Source organism: Takifugu flavidus, chromosome 5, assembly GCF_003711565.1.
Source record: "Takifugu flavidus isolate HTHZ2018 chromosome 5, ASM371156v2, whole genome shotgun sequence".
NCBI lineage: Eukaryota > Metazoa > Chordata > Actinopteri > Tetraodontiformes > Tetraodontidae > Takifugu > Takifugu flavidus.
The window spans coordinates 17,483,706-17,504,587 of NC_079524.1; the positions used below are offsets into that span (position 1 = coordinate 17,483,706).

General features: G+C 53.2%; 2 protein-coding genes across 3 annotated transcripts in view; one reads left to right on the forward strand and one right to left on the reverse strand.

Moving 5' to 3' along the window:
* Positions 1 to 1,542: 1,542 nt before the first annotated feature.
* On the forward strand, positions 1,543 to 17,367 carry LOC130525733 (adhesion G-protein coupled receptor D2-like). Its single transcript, XM_057032824.1, is given in 26 exon segments — positions 1,543 to 1,824; positions 1,946 to 2,003; positions 2,512 to 2,751; positions 2,830 to 3,195; positions 3,198 to 3,458; positions 4,698 to 4,820; positions 4,991 to 5,085; positions 6,015 to 6,299; positions 6,821 to 6,932; positions 7,880 to 8,008; positions 8,250 to 8,358; positions 8,529 to 8,634; positions 8,808 to 8,863; positions 8,931 to 9,057; positions 9,243 to 9,346; positions 9,530 to 9,632; positions 9,891 to 10,044; positions 10,228 to 10,361; positions 10,748 to 10,863; positions 11,201 to 11,321; positions 13,590 to 13,631; positions 13,703 to 13,756; positions 13,835 to 13,976; positions 14,271 to 14,326; positions 14,400 to 14,430; positions 15,776 to 17,367. Coding segments are annotated over 26 exon segments (3,177 nt in total). The 5' UTR covers positions 1,543 to 1,779; the 3' UTR covers positions 15,784 to 17,367.
* Positions 17,368 to 17,445: 78 nt separating this feature from the next.
* The window catches only part of LOC130525734 (steroidogenic factor 1-like), a 13,265-nt gene continuing 9,828 nt past the window's right edge, over positions 17,446 to 20,882 (reverse strand). The window contains exons 7-8 of one of the 2 annotated variants that reach the window (XR_008950562.1): positions 18,636 to 19,743; positions 17,446 to 18,572 (exon numbers count right to left, since the gene is read on the reverse strand). Coding sequence is in view for 1 of the 2 variants with exons in the window: in XM_057032825.1 (XP_056888805.1) it covers positions 19,490 to 19,743 (254 nt within the window). In the remaining variant the exon portion in view is untranslated. Of the gene's footprint in view, positions 19,744 to 20,882 lie in introns of both variants that reach the window. The other variant, XM_057032825.1, reaches the window with a different exon arrangement.

The window sequence follows — 20,882 nt, forward strand, 5'->3', positions numbered from 1 at the left end:
GGTCAGAGGCATCAACCTTAATCACCACTATCAACGTGAGCAAACCCGTCTGCAGCTCTGGGACGGTGAGCAACTGGGACCGGGCCACAGCCTGACCCGCCGGGCTTTTCTTCTTCTCTTTGTTTGGTGCCAGCCCCCTCTATCCTTTATATGGCTACTTCCAAAGGCGGTTTCCGTGGAGACGACACCCCCCTCCTCGCCGCCGCCGCCCAGGTTCTCGGTACTGGGGCTGATTGATGGTTGTGGGCCGGCCGTAAAGCCCGTCTGCTGTGACCAGATTAGAGCGGACAAACATGGCCTCCACCCGCTGACCAACCAGGAATGTTTGGACCCTCCATCTCCTGTCTGCTGCTTTAGAAACATCAGGCTCTACCAGAGGCTGCTCCTCGCACCTCGGGAGTCGACCCAGCAGCTTTCTGTAACCACGGCAACTGCACGGCGGTCCCAGCGGGGCTCCATGGACGGGCCGGGCCCTCTTTCAGGTTCACGGGACCAAACATCCTCGGCTGGCTGCTTCCTGTTGTGGGGACCCTCGTTGGTCCTCGTGGAGGCCGCCGGTCTTTGGACGAAGGCCCAGCGAGTGTTTGACGTTTCCATACCATTCTTACAAACGGCAGGTTGTCATGGAAATGCACTGGCTGTCCGTGGCTGGGAGGTTACAGCGAGCCAAAGGGGGCCGTCCAGTGGCTCCGCCTCTTTGGCTCGCTGTGAGGCCTGTGTGGAGCTGGAAGCTACGTTTAAGAGCAGAACCCAAAGCAGATATTCGTCTCTGGCCAGCTTCACCTCCTCGTCCCCTGATGTTCCTCGCCCAGGTGAGCCTCCTCCTGGTGGGGGAGGGGCAGCTCAGGCGTTAGTGGCGTCCCCTTTGACACGCTACAGCACAAATCAGCAGCCTCTGAGCTCAAATGTTGCTCTGGGCTACGCCGAGCTGCTCTGGATTCTGGGTTTATGAGCCACTTTACTGGGTCTAGTTGACCTATTGACCAGTTGGGGAGCTGAAAGGTTTCTTCAGCCCTTCTAAGGGCATCACCTGACCACCATTGAGGGTCGTTTAGAGCCACCGACACCCCCAACATGCGGCCAAACTCCCCACAAACACTGCTGGGACTCTCAGAAAAGCCCGGCCCGTCCAGCAACGCTTCGAAGACAGTGGATCAGCACCTTTGGCCTCTGGGGGGGCCTCATCTACGGTCAGTCCCTCCCCAGGTTAGGAGCGAGAGGGTTTCTGCTGCCGCCTCATCAACAGGAAGAACCTGTTTATAGCCCATGATGAAGAAACGATGAGAGCCTGGTGGTTCCGACATGGTTCCCAGCAGCATGGAGGGAAGGTTCCCCCACCGATGGCACCGACGGGTGGGTCTAGGAGGCGTCCTGGCCCGGTTCGCTGCAGCTGCTGGTGGAACGCCTCCTCTGGGTGATTTGTGCCAGGCGCTTGACACTGCTTGCGTAAACGGCTCCTGTTAAAAAATGAGTGTATTTGCATGACAAGAGCCGAGGGTGGGAGGGTGGGAGGAGTCCCCCCCCCTGGGGGGACAGAGAGGGACGCTGTTCCACAGTCAGGGGACGGGACACGTCTGGAACGGAGCGGGGACGCGGCTCTCTGATCCCTCAGCACAGACCTGGACTTTACCTTCAGTCCTCTGAAGGATCATGTGGATCGGCGCCGACTCAGCAGGGTGCGGAACCCGCCGTGATCCGGTGGAGGGAGGCGCTGCGATGATCAAAGCTTGATCAAAGCGAGACACCCATGACCGTTTCTCTGCTGACTCTGGCGTGAAGATGTCTGGAGCGCCGCTTTCTGGACTGGTCCTCCTCTGCTCGCTGGTAACCAACCTCTCAACACCAGAACCTTTGTTGTGTTCCTGAACAGGTTCCTCTGAATCAGCCACTCCTGCTGATCAAAGACCTTCTGAATGATCAATAACCACCTTTGTTCTGCTCTTAGGTGGTTTGTAAGAGCGAGTTAACCCCTGCTGTGTCGGCCCGCCGCCAGGATTCACGTGGTGAGGAGCCTCCAACGCTTTTAACCTTCAGCTCGTCTAGAAGGAAAGAGAGAAAATCCATAAACGTCGTTAATTGTAGTTGAATCCACGGTCCAACAGTTGAGGGGGTCCTAGCTTTGAGGGCTTTGAGGTTTGGATCAGTTTTTCCTCCCAAAAACGTCTGAATACGCCAGAATCAGCTGGGTTCTTCTTCAGGCTCGTCCCAGCATCAAAGGGCTGGCCACACCTTTGATCTCAGAAGCTTCCCACAACATCACAGAAAGGCTCCCGCTAGCTAGATCTAGGTGGATCTAGGTGGATCTATAGAGGGATGGACTGATCCTCCCATGTGCTGTGTTATGGGGTGGACCAGGCGGCACCAGGTGGGGGTTCGACCCGTGTATCATTTATGGTTGAACTTCGGGACAGGAGAGGGACGCCGCTCTGGACCGAGGACAGAAATGTTTAGTTCCTTGAAACGAAGCGGGGGAGGACAACATCGTGACGCGTGCCTCTTCTCTTTCTGCAGGACCACCCAGACCAGTCCACCTGACCTCCAACTGGGCCTTCCAGTTGGTCACTGGTCCGTTGGCCTTTTCCAGAGCCGAGAGCTTCTGCAGAAGCCAGTTCAGCTCCCTGGTCCGTCTGGACCAGTTAGAGGACCAAGAGGAGCTCTTCTCAGTGCTTCAGCCGGCTGGACTTCGCCCTCCTCTCTGGGTCAGGAGTCCCAGTAAAGCAGCTTCCACCCCAGTGGGCCCCTCGAGACAATGTGAGTAAAGAATGGAGCCCCCCAGTAAAAGAGCCATGAAAACCAAACGGTTCCTGTTCTTCCTTGCTCTTCTTCCAGCTACCGGGTTCACGGCTTTAACCTTCCCCGTGGACTCCCACCAGGCCTTCGCCCGTGTCAACATGTCTCTGCCTGACCTGTCTTCCATCAGCATTTGTCTTCGCGTCCAGTGGAACCCAGACTGGAACGAGGTGTCCACCATCTTCTCCTACGCTGCGCCCGTCTTCACCAACGAGTTCCAGCTTCGGGGCCAGCTGGACGTCCACGGACGCGTCCTCCTGGCTCTCATCGTCCATCGGAAGCACCTCCCCTACAAGGCCTCCTTCAGTAACGACGGAGGGTGGCATCACGTCTGCGTCACGTGGCGCCGCAGCAGCGGCCGCTGGGCCATCTACGTGGACGGGAACAGGAGGGACGCCGGCTCGGGTCGGACACGTCCAGGGACATTTTTGGGGAGGGGATATTCATTCTGGGCCAGGATCAGGATTCCTTTGGAGGGAATTTCACCGAGCCCTTTTTTGGGAATATCACCGACCTTAACGTTTGGAATGTTTCTCTGGATAAACGCCACGTCCTGTCCCTGAACGCCTGCATGGCTCTGACACAGGAAGCGCTCTTCAGCTGGAACCTCGAGCACATTCGTCGCCACCCTGGCGTCCAAGAGGTGGACGCCCTTCTGGTTTGTGCAGGTAAAGTCAGATTTTATAGACAGATCAGCTCAGGGATGCTCCTTCAGCTCTCATTAAGGCCTTTTTAATTAGCTGCAAACGAATTATTTCATTTCAAGGATGAAAGAACATCATCGTCTCCCAGGAAACACTTCAGCCCCTCACAATTTACTTTAAAACCCAACAAATTGGGCGTTTGCTCACATCTGAACATTCATCATCATAAGAAAATCTACAGTAGATGATGTCTGATCAATTTTCTTCTGATTTTAATCGAAGTTCATTTTATTTCTTCTTATTTCTATGTAGCAGAATTATCAGGGCCCATATTATTGGGTCTAATACAACTTAATATTTAATTGTTGAAAAGATGCCCATTTTTCATGATCTCACCAGGAAATGAACAGACTAATTATAGAAGAAATACAAATTATTACTATTATTATTATAACAACAACAAAAAACGATGATAATAATAAATATTTTTAAGAAATCTACTCCACCGGGGATCCGGTGCTGTACCGCCATCAGGCCACTAGGTGGCAGCATCGTGTTAGATTAAATCAAAATGAACGGTCAGTTTAGAATAATATAAAAATAACAAAATTAGGATCAGTTTCGATTCACGAAGACAGAAATTTTTTGAAGCGTAAAGAAACAGGATGCAAACGTAGGAAACTGAACCCGGGACGGTCCTGAACGACAAGAGAGGCCGTTGAACAGCAACAGTAACTGTTCCTATGTTCAGATTAAAGTTTCTGCTCTTTGATCTCACGATGATGACATCATCGGTGCAGCAGTGATCAGTGATTACCAGTGATTACCAGTGATCAGCTGGGGGGGGGGGGTGTTCCGCTGTTGGAGGGCTCTCAGGCTGAACGTGACGTGCGTCTCACGGAGAAAGCTGCTGGGATGAGTGAGTGAAAGATGTGAAGGGAGGGAGGGATCCAGGGGATTACCGCCGCACCGAGGAGGCGCCGACCCACGCAGACGAGCCTCCCACGCGCACTCGCTCTGAAAGGAGCCTTTGAACCCGTCCTCCTGTCGGCCCCGCCGTCCCGAAGCAGGATTTAAAACCTTTTAGATTGATTTCATTAGCATCCTGGGACATATCTGACAATCCTCATCTGTGTGGACCATCATCTAGATGCCCCCCCCACACACACACACACACGCGCGCACACACAGTGAGGGCATGCGTTATAACTGTGTTATAGGCCCGCTGCCCCTGAATGTGACCATGAACGTGTGTGTGTGCAGCAGCGCGCCACCAGGTGGCGCCGCAGACCTGCGGGACGCTGCAGAGCTGGCGGGATCAGCGGCCTCTGCTCGGCCTGGCCGACTGTTCGGATCCACTTCCGTTCATCTGCGCGAGCAGCAAAGGTGAGTCTCGCGGTCACCACTCGGGTCAGTGGATCCATCAGTGGATCACATCAGGAGATCCATCAGGGGATCATGTCAGTGGATCCATCAGGGGATCCATCAGGGATGGTGTCAGGTCTCGAGCAGCAGCAGTGCAGCAGCATCACGATGTGACCTTGTTGCCCTCACAGAGAGCTACAGGAAGTTGGTGCAGATCAGTGAGTCTCAGACGTCTCATCCTTCTGCTTTCATGAACCAACTAATGAGGCTCTCCAACCAGACCCAGGTAGGTCAAAGGTCACAGGTCACAGGTCATGAAACAAGAAGAGCCATTCCTGAACACATGATCCTCAAATATGAGGGATTACAAATGAAGTGTATCCTTCCATCATCCATCCACCCATCCATCCACCCACCCACCCATCCATCCATCCATCCACCCACCCATCCATCCATCCATCCATCCATCCATCCACCCACCACCCACCCACCCATCCATCCATCCAGCCATCCATCCACCCACACATCCATCCATCCATCCATCCATCCAGCCATCCAGCCATCCATCCACCCACCCATCCATCCATCCAATCCACCCACCACCCACCCACCCATCCATCCACCCACCCACCCACCCAGCCATCCAGCCATCCATCCAGCCAGCCATCCATCCATCCACCCACACATCCATCCATCCATCCATCCACCCACCACCCATCCATCCATCCATCATCCATCCACCCATCCACCCACCCACCATCCACCCATCCAGCCATCCATCCATCCATCATCCATCCAGCCATCCACCCACCCACCCAGCCAGCCATCCATCCACCCATCCATCCATCCACCCATCCATCCATCCATCCACCCACCCATCATCCATCCATCCATCACCCACCCACCCATCATCCATCCATCCATCCATCCACCCACCCATCCATCCATCATCCATCATCCATCCATCCATCCATCCATCCATCCATCCACCCACCCACCCATCCATCCATCAAAAACCATCCAGCCATCCACCCATCATCCATCCATCCACCCACCATCCATCCATCCATCCATCACCCACCCACCCATCCATCCATCCATCCACCCACCATCCACCCATCCACCCACCCATCCATCCACCCACACATCCATCCATCCATCCATCCCCCACCCACCCATCCACCCCCCCACCCACCCATCCATCCATCCCTCCAGGCAGTTCTGGGGGAACACCTGACTGGTCTCAGCAGTCTGGCCCAGGCCTCCACCCTGCTGGACATCTCTGCTCAGGCCCTGGGGGACGTCCGTCAGGAGGGGCTCCAGCCCGCTGACATGGTGTCGCTGGTGCAGCTTCTGTCTATGGCTGCCGACGCCCCCTCAGACCCGCTGAGCACCAATCAGAGCCAGCAGGACCTCCGGGAGATGAGCCAGAACTTCATCAGCGTGGCCGACAGCCTCATCAGCGAAGATAACGCCTTCAAGTGGCAGACCATCAGAGAGGTAGGGGCCAGCACAGAGCTCCACTCAGGCAGGAGGAGGTCCGTGGGGGTTCTGGCGGGTCTGAGAGTTCAGCTGGGAAGCGCCAGAGGGCAGTGTGCTTCCGCTGATCCAGGATGGATGCTCCCCCGCCCCAGGAATATTACTAACCCGCTCCTGCTGATGTGGCTGCTTTCTGACTGTTTCACCCAGTGCTACAAGGCCACATCAGCGCAGCCTCAATGGCTGAGGCAGCGCTGTGAACACGCGTGGCTCCTCGCTCCGCTCCCACCGCTGTCTCCAAGGCTCAGGCCTTAGAGCCTGGAGCGAATTGAGGACGAGCGATTTTAGAACAGACAATGGCAAAATCCACAATTGTGCCCTGGTTAAAGGACATTCTATTGAGCCGCCTTCAGCCCAACTATGTGTAGAATCTGACAAACAGTTCGCGGTGCTAAGTGATTTCTCTCATTGTGTGAAACGCCGCCGTTGGCTGTGATGGCGGCCGAGTGTATAATGCTGCTGCGACGCTGCGTGTGTCAAAGGTCGTGAGCGGCCCCATGGAGGTGGTGAAGACCATTGATCAGATGGTGACAAAGCTCAGCCCACACTTAACGGAGAGGACTGGTCAGCTGACCATCCACAGCCCCAACATCAGTGAGTTCTCTCTCTCTCTCTCTCTCTCACACACACACACACACACGCACACACACACGCACACACACACACACACACACACACACACACACACACACACACACACACACAGAGTTGTGAATGTTGGATTCATCTTCTCAACACACCTTTGTGACTTCACACTAACGCTGCTGATAGGACAACAGGAAGTAGGCAACAGGAAGTAGGAAGTAGACAACAGGAAGTAGCCACTGGCTCACTTCCTGCTTGGTGTGGGTCCGAGAAAAGTTGCACACAGCACCTCTGAGGAGGCAGCGCTGCCTCGACCAACCGGGTCCTCGCCTCAAGGCCTCAGTCAGTCACATGACATCGCGTCTTTGTCGCCAGGGAAAACTGCACTTACCAACGAGATAACGACGACCTAAATGCGAGAACAATAAAAACAACCAAGCAGGGAGATAAACGAACGAGCGAGATGCTGTTTTCTGTTGTGCTCTAAGAACAGTCGATAGAACGCTGGCGCGCTCGTCTGTTCCTCGAGGTCATCTGCGATCGTTAGCGCCGCTCATGCTAACCTAGTTGGACTCACCGCGCTGGTTTGGATCGCCGTGACTCTATAACCATCAGCGCTGTAGTGAAGGGGGAACATCTTGGAGCCATAAGACAAAACAACTGTTTCACATTCCGTGCAGGAAAGTTGCTACGGTAACGCTATTATGAGGGAGAATAATCGGCATTGATTGAATTTGAAGCACTGTAAATATTGTAGCACAGGCTTTACATTTATGAGGCGGAACAAGTGGAGGGCAGCGGGTTTCTTTGAGTTGTGTTTGGAAGCGTGTGTTTACAAGATGTCTGACTCCTCCCACTTTTCTTTACATTGATCAGCCTACGGTCTAAACACACGTGGTCGCACCACAATGTCCTCAAGCCGTGTCCCAATATGACGGGAGACTTTTTTTGTCCAGAAGTGGAGGTGCAGCAGCTACAGAAGGATCGGAGAGAACCCAGCTTCTGCGGACCAGAACCCGAGGAAGCAGCCGGTCTGGACTGTATCTCCGTCTCCCAGGAGAACATGGAGGACCTGCGTCACAGCGGTAGGACAAAGCGTCCACAGCTCCGCGTCTCCGTCCCAGAGACGGGAGACGTGTGCTGCTGATGACAGATGTGTAGCATCAGCTACTCTGGTTCCAGGCTCAAGGTCTCCCAGAGAAGCACAGATGCAGCAGCATTGTTGCAACAACTGTAGGGAACAAAGAGCCTCCCAAATCCCTCATTCCTCCGGGCTCCTTTTGTTCAGCTAAGCTAAACGCCGCGGCCGTGTTGTGGTGTGTTCAGGGTTCCAGAAGCTCACGCTGGTCAGCACTTGGTACGGCTCCCTTCGACCCTCCTTCACTCCTGAGGAGAACATCTCCATGGCTCCCACCGTCACCGACGGCAGCCAAAGGTGATGTTTTAGCCAGCGATGTTCCACTAAACATCATTCCAGGCAGCGTTTTCATTCCTTAGGCTCAGTTCAGTCCAGAGGCCCAACCTCCAGAACATCTGCTCCACATCAGCTGCAGGTACAATGAGCGAGCGGCGGCCTGGCTGACGTGTCTTCCTGTGCATCCACAGGTATCTGGGCTCCATCCTGGGCTCGTCGGTCATCTCCACCACCGTGCTGGGAGACGAGCAGCCCGTCAGCACGGCCGTGCGCTTCCAGCTCCGCCACAGAGTCCCGGTCAGCAAACGTCTCCCTCTGTAGTCGCGCCACCCTCACCCGACCCGTCCCGCCGTCTGTTGCCGTCTCTGTGTCGCGGCTCGGCCACATGCACGTTGAGGTTGCTGCGAGTGCGATGTGGCCGAGCGCGTCGGGCTCCATTAACTGCTGATCTGAACCTCTAATCCTGGCAGAATCCCGCGGATGCTGCGTACGATCCCGTCTGTGCCTTCTGGGACTTTGACCTCATGTGAGCAGACACGTCCCGGCGTCCCAGCGTCCCACAGTTCCCTGTCTGACCGCTGCTCTTCTTCTAGTCCTGAGGCGGGCGGGTGGTGGAGCACGAAAGGCTGTGAGGTGGTCTCCAAACAGTCCGGACAAACCGTCTGTTACTGCAACCACACCACCAACTTTGCTTTGCTGCTGCAGGTGTACGAAACCCAGGTACCGCTCCCGCCTCCCCACAGGCTCCTCCAGGCTGGAATTACAGCTCACTACGCGTGTGTGTGTGTGTGTGTGTGTGTGTGTGTGTTGTGTGTGTGTGTGTGTGTGTGTGTGTGTGTTGTGTGTGTGTGTGTGTGTGTGTGTGTGTGTGTGTGTGTGTGTGTGTGTGTGTGTGTGTTGCTCAGAGGAGTCGGGAGAATGAAAGAGCTCTGCAGGTGCTGACGTTCGTCGGTTGTGGAGTGTCTCTCTGTGGCCTCCTCTTCACCTTCATCCTCTTCATCGCCGTGGGGTGAGTCACCGACGTCGGCGAGTGCGGGCGGCGAAGCTCGGGGGGTGAAAACGGTTCAGAAATCCTGGCGGATCGGCGCCGTTGAATGGAAAGAAAAGACAGAACACGCTGAAACGTGTCAATAGCCTTTCTGAGAACTCTGCGCGTGTGTGTGTGTGTGTGTGTGTGTGTGTGTGTGTGCAGGGTTCCTAAATCAGACCGAACTACCGTCCATAAGAACCTGATCGTCGCTCTGGCCGTTGCTGAGCTGCTGCTGATGTGCAGCGACTGGGTGTCTGACAGTGAGGTAAACCTACACATTCCATAGGTTTGACTGGAGCAAACGGAGCTTGAAATGATGGGATGCTGCTCATCAGGGGGGCTGATGTACACGTTCATGGATAAATGCAATGTCAGAAATATCGGTTTTAATATAAACCTGCACGAGTTGATTGAACAGCCTGATGATTTAGTGTGTAACAGTGACGAGTGTGTAGAGTGTGTGTGTGTGTGTGTGAGAGAAGCAGCACAGGGGTGCTGACGCAGCACCTTCTATCCTCCACAGCTAGCATGCTTCCTGGTCACCGCTCTGCTCCACCTCTTCTTCATGGCCTCCTTCTCCTGGATGCTGGTGGAGGGTCTGCTCCTCTGGAGCAAAGTGGTGTCGGTCAACATCAGCGAGGACCACAGGATGAAGCTCTACTACGTCATCGGCTGGGGTAACGTCAGCGTCGCACACCGAGCCGTGTGAGAACCTCTCACACAGGCGGCTTTGCCGGAATGTCCCCGTCCAGACTAAATACAGCAAAGACCAAACAGCAGCAGTCGGCGTCCTCTTAATGTGTCTTTGCTGCCGCTGCCGCTGCCGTTTGACTATCGCACTGTTGTGTATTGTTTCTCAGGACTTCCTGTTCTCATTGTTGCTGTAACATTGGCTGTATCAGTGGACAAATACAAAGCAGAAGATCACTGTTGGCTCAATGTGAAGACTGACACCATCTGGGCCTTTGTGGGACCTGTTGTCTTTGTCCTGGGGGTACGTCCTCACCCCTGCCTGTAGGCCAGTGTGTGTGTGTGTGTGTGTGAAATGTGTGTCCATTGGGCTGCTTGTACGTATGGATTATTAATGTAAAGTAAATATTTGAGTGTGTGAGGACAGAAACAGTCAGAAGACAGGCGTCCACTCTGGAAAGGTAAGTCAGGAACCCACACAGGAACATGGGCAGAACCAGGGCTGCAGGACGCTTGACTCCCTGGGTCCGAACTGGGTGGTTCTGAACGTGGCTCAGGTGTGACGGATCGTCCCAGTCAAGGGTCAAGATGGACGGGGGAGCCTTCGCTCTCAGAACCGGCCCGACGGCCCGAGCCTCTCGCTCCATCACGGGTCCGCTCACGCTGACGCCGCCGCTCCTCTGCCCGCAGGTGAACGCCGTGGTGCTGTGTCGAGTTGTCATGGTGACCGTGTCCAGCGCCCGCCGCCGTGCTAAGATGCTCAGCCCAAGTTCTGCATCAAAGATGCAGACCTTTGATCTAACATGGTGAGACCCCCCCCACCCGAGAACACGTGGGTGCGTTCATGTGTGTTCACAGCTGCTCTTGTCCTCGCCCGACGCGCTGGGGGAACCTCAATCTCTGCGCTCAGGTGCACCACGGGGGCAACAATGGTGCCGCGGACAAAAGCCGGGCCCCGTCAAACGGGTCGGCGCTGTGTGAGGACCCTTGAAAGGACGATTCAGTCAGGCAGATGCACGTTAGCAGCAGCTCCTGTAGGCAGATGGAGACGTTAGTGGAGGAATCGGGGAGGAACCAGCTCTCCTGGGAGGGGGGTCGGCCACTGGGCTGGAGTCCTGACGACGCTTCTCTCTGCTGCTTCAGGGCCGTGACGCGTCCGGTTCTGATCCTTCTGCCGGTGCTGGGCCTCACCTGGCTCTGTGGGGTCCTGGTCCATCTGTCAGTGGTGGTCGCTTACATCTTCATCACTCTCAACGCCTTCCAGGTAACCCCCCCCCCCCACAAACACACACACACACACAATGGTTGAGGAGTCACCAGCACCAGAACCACCAGAACCACCAGAACCACCAGCATCCACATTAATGATCAGTTGGAGACGTGTTTGAGCTGAAGACCACGTAGAAACCAGCAGCAGACACGAATCTTAGAGCTTTGTGATGAACTGTTCCCATACTCAGGTGTGTGTGTGTGTGTGAGTGTGTGTGTGTGTGTTGTGTGTGTGTGTGTGTGTGTGTGTGTGTGTGTGTGTGTGTGTGTGTGTGTGTGTGTGTGTGTGTGTGTGTGTGTGTAGTCTTGCTCCAGTGCTCCTCTGCTGATAACGACTCAGTTACTTCCTCTCTCAGATAGTTTCTGGGACACAGCCATCTATTCTGTGCCTCTCTCTCCCCCCCCCCCCCCTCTCTCCCTCACCCCTCTCCCCTGTCTCTCCCTCTGTCTCTCTCCCTCTATCTCTCTCTCTCCCTCTGTCTCTCTCTCTCACCCCCTGTCTCTCTCTCCCCCTGTCTCTCTGTCTCTCCCCTCTCTCTCTCCCCCTCTCTCCCTCTCTCTCCCTCTCCCCCTCTCTCTCTCTCTCTCCCTCTCCCCCTCTCTCTCTCCCCCTCTCTCTCCCTCCCCCCTCTCTCTCCCTCCCCCCTCTCTCTCCCCCTCTCTCCCTCTCTCTCTCCCTCTGTCTCTCTCTCCCTCTCTCTCCCTCTGTCTCTCCCCCTCTCTCTCCCCTCTCTCTCTCTCTCCCTCTGTCTCTCCCCCCCTCTCCCTCTCTCTCCTCTGTCTCCCCCCCCCCCCCTCCCCCCCCCCCCCCCCCCCCCCCGCCCTGTCTCCGTCCCGGTGTGTCTCTGTCTCTCTGTCTTAATTAATCAGTGGTGTTGTCCCCTGGGTGACCTCCTCACAGCTGCTAGTTAATTTTGATTTACTGTCAGGGTCCAGCTGAGGGCAGATAAAGCTCACGTAGGAGTTCTTCCTCACGGAGGAAGGAGGATGATGATGCAGGAACACTAACTTCTCTCTGCAAATGACTCTGTTATTATTAGCTGTAGCAGCAGTAATAGCAGTAATAGCACTAGTAGCAGTAGTAAGAGCAGTACTAGCACTAGTAGCAGCAGTACTAGCACTAGTAGCAGCAGTACTAGCTTTAGTAGCAGTAGTAAGAGCAGTACTAGCACTAGTAGCAGCAGTACTAGCACTAGTAGCAGCAGTACTAGCACTAGTAGCACTAGTAGCAGTAGCAGTAGTAGCAGTAGTAGCAGCAGTACTAGCACTAGTAGCAGTAGCAGATGTAGTAATAGCAATATTAGGAGTAGTAATAACACTAGTAGCAGCACTAGTAGTAGTACCATTAGTAGCTGTAGAAATAGCAGTAGCAGTAGTAGCAGCAGTAGTAGTAGTAGCATTAGCAGCTGTAGTAATAGCAGTAGCAGTAGTAGTAATAGCAGTAGTAGCAGCAGTAGCAGTAGCAATAGTAATAGCAGTTGAAGCAGTAGCAGCAGTAGTAGTAGTAGTAGTAGTATTGCTAATGCTTTTGCTCGTTTAGCATCAGCTGGAGTCCGCGTCTCCGTGACGACTCCTGGCTGCGTCCCCTGGCTGCTGTGATGAGTTTGTGCTGTTTCCGTCGGAGTCTTTCCTCACAGCCGAATGAGGCTGTTGCCTCTGACCGATGGTTGCTGCAGACCAGCGCGGCCCAGTGGTACCATCCACCAGTTCCACCTGGGTGCTTGGGTCTGGGTTGCAGTCATGCGTGAACAGGTAGGAGTGGAGGACGCTCAGCACAGCAGCGCCAGGCGAAGGTCATGGAAGAGCAGGAGTCCCGACAGCGTGGGGGCTTGGGGGGGGGGGATCCTGGAATAACTGTCAGGTGACACAGCCGTGTCCTCCAGTAACATGACCTCAGGGAGTCGTCATGTACAGAAACAGTTCTCATTGCTGCCTCCATCACTGACCCTTTGTCCCAGTCACTGAGGGATTTAGCATCCCGGTCCCACCAGAACCGGGTTCTCTAATCTACCTCTCACGTCAGGCCCTCCTCCGCTGCAGCCAGACCATTTATCAGCTCTCAGGCGTCTCTTTATTTGGACAAATTGCTTCTCGCTCCAGGATATTAAGCTGTCAGATAAATTAGCATCTGATTCTGTCGGCCTGTACCACTACCACCAGCTCAGCTGGAAACGCTCCATTTGTCCACCGCTGGGGCTCAACGTGAACGGAAAGGTGGAGGCGCTCCTCCGACTAACCTTCCTGATGTGCTTCTTCCCTACAGGGGCTGTACATTTTCTTGGTTTATGCCGTTTACAACAGTGAGGTAAGGAGCCTTCGCCCCCCAGAGCAGGTGGCAGAGGTCTGCTGGAGGTGTGACCTTTACTCTTCCTGTAGGTGAGGAACGCCATCAAGAGGATCCAAGAGAAGAGGAAGGCCTTGTCTTTCATGGTGCGCGGTGGTGAACATCTGCAGCACCACTGCGGCATCATCTGCAGCACTACTGAGTGTCTCTGGGTCCATTTCCAGAACTGCTCCCAGCCAACCAGCTTCCTCCCCTCCCAGAGGGCTCCGATGACCTCCTGGGTCAGCACGCCTCCAAATCTCTCCAGCCCCGAGACCAGCGAGACTTCTGGAACCCCCAGCTCCAGGTCACTGGTCATCAGGAACGGTAAGCTCGAGCGTCCGGAATGTCGATCCAGCCCAGAACGAAGATGAAGAACCTTTACTGTGACCCTCCCACCAGACCTGATGTGGCTTAGAACCGCTATAAACACTTACTTCTGGTTTTGGGGGTGAACGTTTGTGCTGTAGCTGCGCTGGTAGCCAGCAGGGGCGTGGAGAACTGGACCCGGATCATCCTCTCGCCCGCGTTGTTGGTGTCTTTTCCCTTCTGTCTGAATGAAGCGCGTCACATCTGTTGTTCCGGACTGACGTGTGCTAAATGTGAGTTGGTGTCTTTCAGAGAGCTTCAGGAACGACCTTGTCAGCTTCTCTTTGAAGCCTGAACCAGAGAACCAAGTAAGCAGGATTTCCGCAGCGTCTCCACTCAGACGTCTGCAGATCTTCTCATGTGTGTCTTGTTCGCTCTCAGGTGGTGCAGCTGACCAGCTTCAAGCCTTCAGGTACGTCTGTCATGGCCTCGCCGTCACTCTGTCCCGCTTGTTCTCGTCCTCAGACGACATCGTCCAACCTCTGGACTCTTTGGGGACCTCTAACAGAATCTCCTGTTATCGGCTCGCTGTTGAAACCAGCCTAGTTCTCCACTGTACTGTGGCCTTGATCTTTGGAAGATCAAAGGTCAACGTCACCAAAAGTTCCTCAGCTGTTCCCGGATCAGCATTCCTGAAACTTCCATTAAAATTCCCAACATCCAGGCAGACAGAGCGACAAATGCATTTAATTTATTTATTCGAAGTGAATTTTTGCGAGAGCCTTTTATGATGTTCTCCAGAGTCAGAACTTCATGTTAAGCAGCTTTGCATTGAGGCTGTTGGACCTGGGTCAGAGGTTCTGGCTCTTCTGTCCTGGTCCCAGTAGGGTCGGGGGCCCTTTAGCCAGCTTAGATCTGTGGTGCCGGTGTGTTTCTGGCCATCATGCGTTTGGAGAACACGCAGAGGCGTTGCTTCAACGATGGCGTCATCGTGTTAGGGAAGTGACCCGGTCCGGACCGGTTCCAGCTCGGCCCGGTAGTTTGTGGTAGTTTGGTGCTCCAGCAGAAGCCAGGCGAGGGGATGCACGCGTTCATTCGAAACAGTATTTTTTTGACAGCTTCCCATTGAATTTCCTCCAACTCTGCTCTTTCTGTCGGTCTGTTTCCCAACAAAGAGCCACGAAGTCTCCTCCGGCGGACGTGTGCAGGGTGAGCGCACGCCGCTTCGTAATTTATAGTGCTGGCCGCAAAAAGGGATGAATAGCGCGATTCTTTGGCCGCGCGTTATGAAATTCTAATTCATAGAAGAGAAAAGGCGGCCCGCCTCTTATTCCTGCCAGATCGGCTCCATTTACATGCCCGGCGCGGCGCGGCCCCCGTGAGGACGCGTCCACCGCGTCTCTATTGATTTGAATGTGCCAGCAGCACAACAGATGGTCCCCATGCTGCCAAGAGGTTAAATCACCGTCAATGGCTCCAAATTGACTGTGGGTAGGGAGAAGGAAATGTGTAATAATCATGAGATGTTTGTGTATTTCTAAAGAGTCCCTGATGGATGGTGTTGGAGTAGCGCTGGGTCCTCATTGTGGCCTTAAGAAACAAAGCAGAAGTTCATTCCCCTAATCAGAGAGGGACAGCGCTGCCTATTCACACGTCGAGCCATTAGCCACTCCAACACCTGCTCTCTCCCACTCTCCTTTCACATTCCCTCCTTTCTTTCTCCTCCTTTGTGTGCAAACACACTCCAGCAATGTAAAACACCGAACATCAGCCTGAGGTGAGGCTCATGGGTAATGTCTGCTGCTGTCTGTCCACAGGCTGCTGAACCACGTCCTGGTGGAGGCGCTCGAAATCTATCTGATCAACCGCACACACACACACACACACGCACACACACGCACACGCGCGCGCCGGGAGGACGGCGTTGTGACGTCAGATCCGGCTCTGGCCGGCTGCCTTCAGCTTTGAGACGACCGTGTCTCTGCAGCCAGGTTGTCATGGCGATGCTGACGCCACGGCTTCCTGCTGACAGCCTCAAACACGCTCACACGCTCGGAGAAGACAAAGTTTCCACGATGGCTTCGCGTCCAGCAGCAAGGACAGCATTAACTTGTATTTTAGGAGGTCTTTTCTCTCCTCGGACACCGTTAGAGAGCTGTAGGAGCCTGATACGAGTTAGTCAGTTAGTCCCCGTTGGGCTGTAATCACCTGTGATCCCGTCCTTGTTGTCTCTGCTCCAACAGTAGAGTAGATCCTCCTAGATTCCAGCTGTAATGCTACCAACCTAATTCACTAACGCAGTCCCCACCAGTCTAATTCTAACACTTTAGTAGCGTGTGACTTTGGCTCCATATATATACGTATATACAGTATTACTTGTTTTAGCTGAGTCCAACCTTAGACGTGACCTTGAAGACCATCCCATCGATCTGCATCTCAAGCTCCCCAAAGGTTTGGGGCTTGGGTTCCAGACTGTCCAGGAAAGATCCTTCCAGCAGGCCCCTCAAGTCCCACGACTGGTTTCCATCTGGTGGCCTGGAGGTTTGGCCGTAAAACTTCTCATTCCCTGGTTGTTGATTGACAATCAAAGTCCGGTCTGGTCCGGACTGAGGGTGGCGTCCAGGACGTGGACCGTGGCTGAAAGGTCAGCAGATGTGAGGCCTCAGCAGTGTTTACAGATGAAACCAGACATGAGCAGCAGCAGGACTCTGCTGACCCCCCTCCCCCCCCTTCCCATCCTCCTCGCCGTTCCATTAACCTCCATTTGAGCTCCGGTAAAGTCCAATGTCGTCTCCCACTTTGACCTTTCAGTGATGTCATCTGAGACAAGAGGACATGTCCTCTTCTGACCACAGGACAGCGAATGTTGTGTGAAACTGTCTGTTTCCGTGAAAGAATCCAACTCTTGTTTAAATTTTCTGGTGCCAAACTCGTGAATCCTTTTAATTTGATGTTCTGAAACGTCACCAACGTCAAGCCTGAGCGCGCAGGAGCTTCCAGCCCCGCAAACCTCTGAGAACCTCCTTCATCGTTCATCTTCTTGTCCTCCTTAAAGATCCGATGTCCACCGTCTTTGGAGGCACACAGATTTATCTTCCAGATGAGCCAAAATCATTTCGGAAGTGGAGTTTTATCGTGCGTTCGTGCCCCGAAGAGCTACAAGTTAAACTGGAAGTCTGGTGCCTGGAGGTCACCTGAGGGATCACCTGTAGATCTGGACACCTCAGGACATTGAACCTATCGCCTGCTTCCTGTCATGTGTTCAACAGCTGTTTGTGAGCTCGTCAACATTCTAGTCGACATGTTTTACCGATGAGGAACACAATAACGGACTGTTGCTCCACTAAGAAAACATGATTGTTCTTGTGTTCGTGTGTGAAAAAGAGATTAAAGGAACGACGGGAGTGGAGTTTTGGTGTGAGAAGGTGATTCCTCCGCAGCTTCCTGTGTAAATTAGCTCGCTGCGCAATAACCGCTGACTCACAGGTGGAGTTTACCTTTATTGGTCGTTTAATGCTATTACAATAAAATAGATTTAAAGAAAGCAAAACATTTTGGTCACCGTCACTCAAGGGGTGGAAACGCCGCCGGTTCCCGACAGAATGATGAAAAAAAAAATCAGAGGTGAACAAGCAGAAATAGAATTAATACCACAAATGTAGCAATTTGGCCTCCACAGAAGCAGAGAACTTCAACGTCTGTTAGTCTTGCAGTAGATATTCACTTCACAACATAAATATACTGTACAGACTCATAACACACTGTTGCGCAATGGACAAAAATAAACAGACCTGTGTGTGTGTGTGCGTGCGTGTGTGTGTGTGTGTGTTCGGACAGACATTGTTTAAGGCAGGTGGAGGGGTTTTCAACACCTTTGTATGCTGGATGTTGCCACAGTGACAGACAACAGACGTTACAACATCACAAGCCACCACGCGTGTTTTGAAGGACATGTCAGACGGTCGTCAGCGGTTGTGCTGCAGGTGTCCAGGAATGGTGCTCCAGGTGGGCGGCGCCGGGCTCGTTAATGTCCTGCAAAGGGAACTAAAGAGCCGAGAGGACTGGTCCAGTCCCAGGATGGTTCGGACCAGTCGGTGTAATTCAGTCAAACGCCAGCGTGACGGTTAAACAGTGGGGATTTACAGCTGGAGCTGGTTCAGCACCGTGTGTTTGGTCGCCGCGGTGACGCAGCGGCCATCGTGAAGAGTTGGACGTGACCTTCGCCGATGGGAAAGTGTCTCTTTGGTACGGACCCTGCTCAGGTGGCCGGTCTCTGTGTGTCTACACTGGTCCCAACCAAAGTGAACAGTGTGGAGGTCTAAATTAGGAGATGAAGCTCTTCAAATGAACATATTTCCCATCAGGCAGTGGGACGTCTTCAGCAGGTGGACCAACACGTCCACGTGACCTTGAGCCACCTTGAGCTGCACGCTTGGCGCTGTGACATGAGGGCGGAGTGGGAAGCCATCCACTCTCTAGGAGCAACCCCATGGAGCTGGAACATGAACACACACTCCTCTGGAAAGGGCGGAGATGTGTGAGCCGCTCCAACGTATGGACCGGAGCTTTAGACGTGGACCTGGTCCCAGGTGCTCCTCCAGGCATCGGTAGCGCCTCTCTTTTCACCCCCTTGTGTTCTCTGTCGCTGCATCCGCATGTTCAGGCTTCAACGTACACTAATTATTGGCTGGATGCATCAGAACTACGGGGACGCTTTAATGTTTGGGCTACAGGTGGCTGCAGGTTGTAGCCAGACAGCGGGGAAACGGCACCAACGCTTCCGGTTGGGAAGCAGGGAAGTTTGTGAGCAGTAAAAGTGCAAAGTTCACGTGAAGAAAAGCAAAAGATCAGACATCCAAAGCTGATACCTGTGATGGAGGGCTAACATGAACCATGATGGGATTCATCGGGCATCAGTGCTCCACCTCCCACCAACTTTGGACTTCTAAATAATCTGGAATTATGTGAGTTATCAGGTTAAAGTAGATTGTAAAACGACACAGAAAGGGCCAGAAATGCTCCATACAACACAAAATAGGAATATTTGGTAAAGGTAGCACTTATTAGCCACGTAGCTAATCACATCATGAAGTTAAATAGCCAAAGTTAGCACAGGTGAGTACCTGTGAAGCCTCTGAGCTAAGGGAATGTTAATGTTAGCATCGCTCTGGTGTCCTTTTCTACGTCCACGATGTCCTTTCTGCAGAACTGTGGTTTGAAATGTTTGCTGGTGACATGGTGTCTTAACATGTAGATGAAATAATGTTTTATTTGATAAGAGGATGTCATGTGACTACAGGCAGATGCTCTTTAGGAAAATATTCAAGGTCATATAATCGGAGTTCATAAGCAAAGCGTCCCTCTTCACCGCGATCGTAGAGCCTCACGCGTCCCACCGTCTACACTTTCTCAGAGGAAGCAGAAGCCAAAAAAAGTCCCAATTCAAATGTCACATTTCATTCAAGCGTTTCCTCACACACACACACACACACACACTCATCTTTTCAGAACGAGACACGACGGCACGTCCCTCAGACACATGCTCGCTTGGCGTGGAGCATCTCAATGAGCAAGTTGTTGCAGGGCACCTCTCCGCTCAGGTGCATGTAGCACAGGTAGTCCTCAGCCTGGGTGCTGAGGGAGCGCAGCTCTGGCAGCCGAACCACCAGCTGGCTGAACTTCTCGTGGAACTGAGGGTAGGTGGATAAGGTGTACTCCAGCAGAGCCCCGTTCACCTGCTCCTGGACCCCCTCCACGAAGGCCTGGTCCTCCAGCAGCTTCACATCTGCGCAGAAGGAGTCAAATGTTCACAGCCAGTTACCCATCATGCATTTCTTTGGTCTAGTCAAGAATCATCAATCATAACCAAGTCAAGGTTAATACACAGTGGAGGAGGTTTGTGGGTGTGTTAAGTAACGTTTGGATTTTAGTTAAATACTTGGTACTACTTTTAAATACTTAGGTGACAACTCTAAAGGGGATGGTTGGACCAACGAAGGCTGCTCGATAACGTTTGTGCATGTGGACCCTGGCACCCAGGACCAGGGACAACTTTAGAAATATCCTCCAGATCTCTGACTGCTTCCACGAAGTGAAATTCAATCAATTTGTTCTAGTTTGTTTGTGATTAAACTCTTTCAGAAAAACCACAAAACCGAAAAAGGAAAGAAAAGAAGCTCATTCATGAGACGTAAATACAGCGGAGACTGAACGCTGCAGGCAGCTACCGCAAAATGTATGCATGAAAAAGTGTGTGTGTGTGTGTGTGTGTGTGTGTGTGTGGGAGCCTGAGAGTGGGGTGGGGGGCCTGGCATTCAGGATCAGCTGAGCCCATCTTGGAGAATCCATTCAAACAGTAATTAAATGCTTTGAATCAATGTTCTGAATCATCTTTTCAAGCTGCTTAAGGGCAATTAAATTACCCCTGACAAGCCTGACTCTGAAGATGCGGGAGAGCGCGAGCAAGGATACTGCAGGCAAAGCCAGCGCATATTTTCTGCCTCCGACAAGTGCTCTCAGCGCTCCGCGGCTCTTTGTCCGCCGCTTCGCCAGCGCTAAACAGCAAACACTTGTGGGAGTCTGAGCGAGCAGCGTCTGTGCTCGCTCCATCTGTGCACGTGGCCACCAAAGATGGACCACTACGCTCCTGCTGAATGCCATTAGTGCAAAATAGAGGAGCATGTCTTTGTTGTAATGGCTTTTGTCAGCACGAGAAATTTAATTAAGTAAATGTATTGAGGGGGAAAAAAGGCCAGTTTGGAAAATGCTTCTAACCTTACAGATAAATAGGAACGGAGCGGCGTCTCAATTGTGACATTTTTTCATGAAAACATCAGTGTTGCTATTCAGATTCCACCAAAGGACAGCATCAGAATGGCCCCGCAACCCTGATTTTCATATCCAAGACTAATATTCTGCCATCAG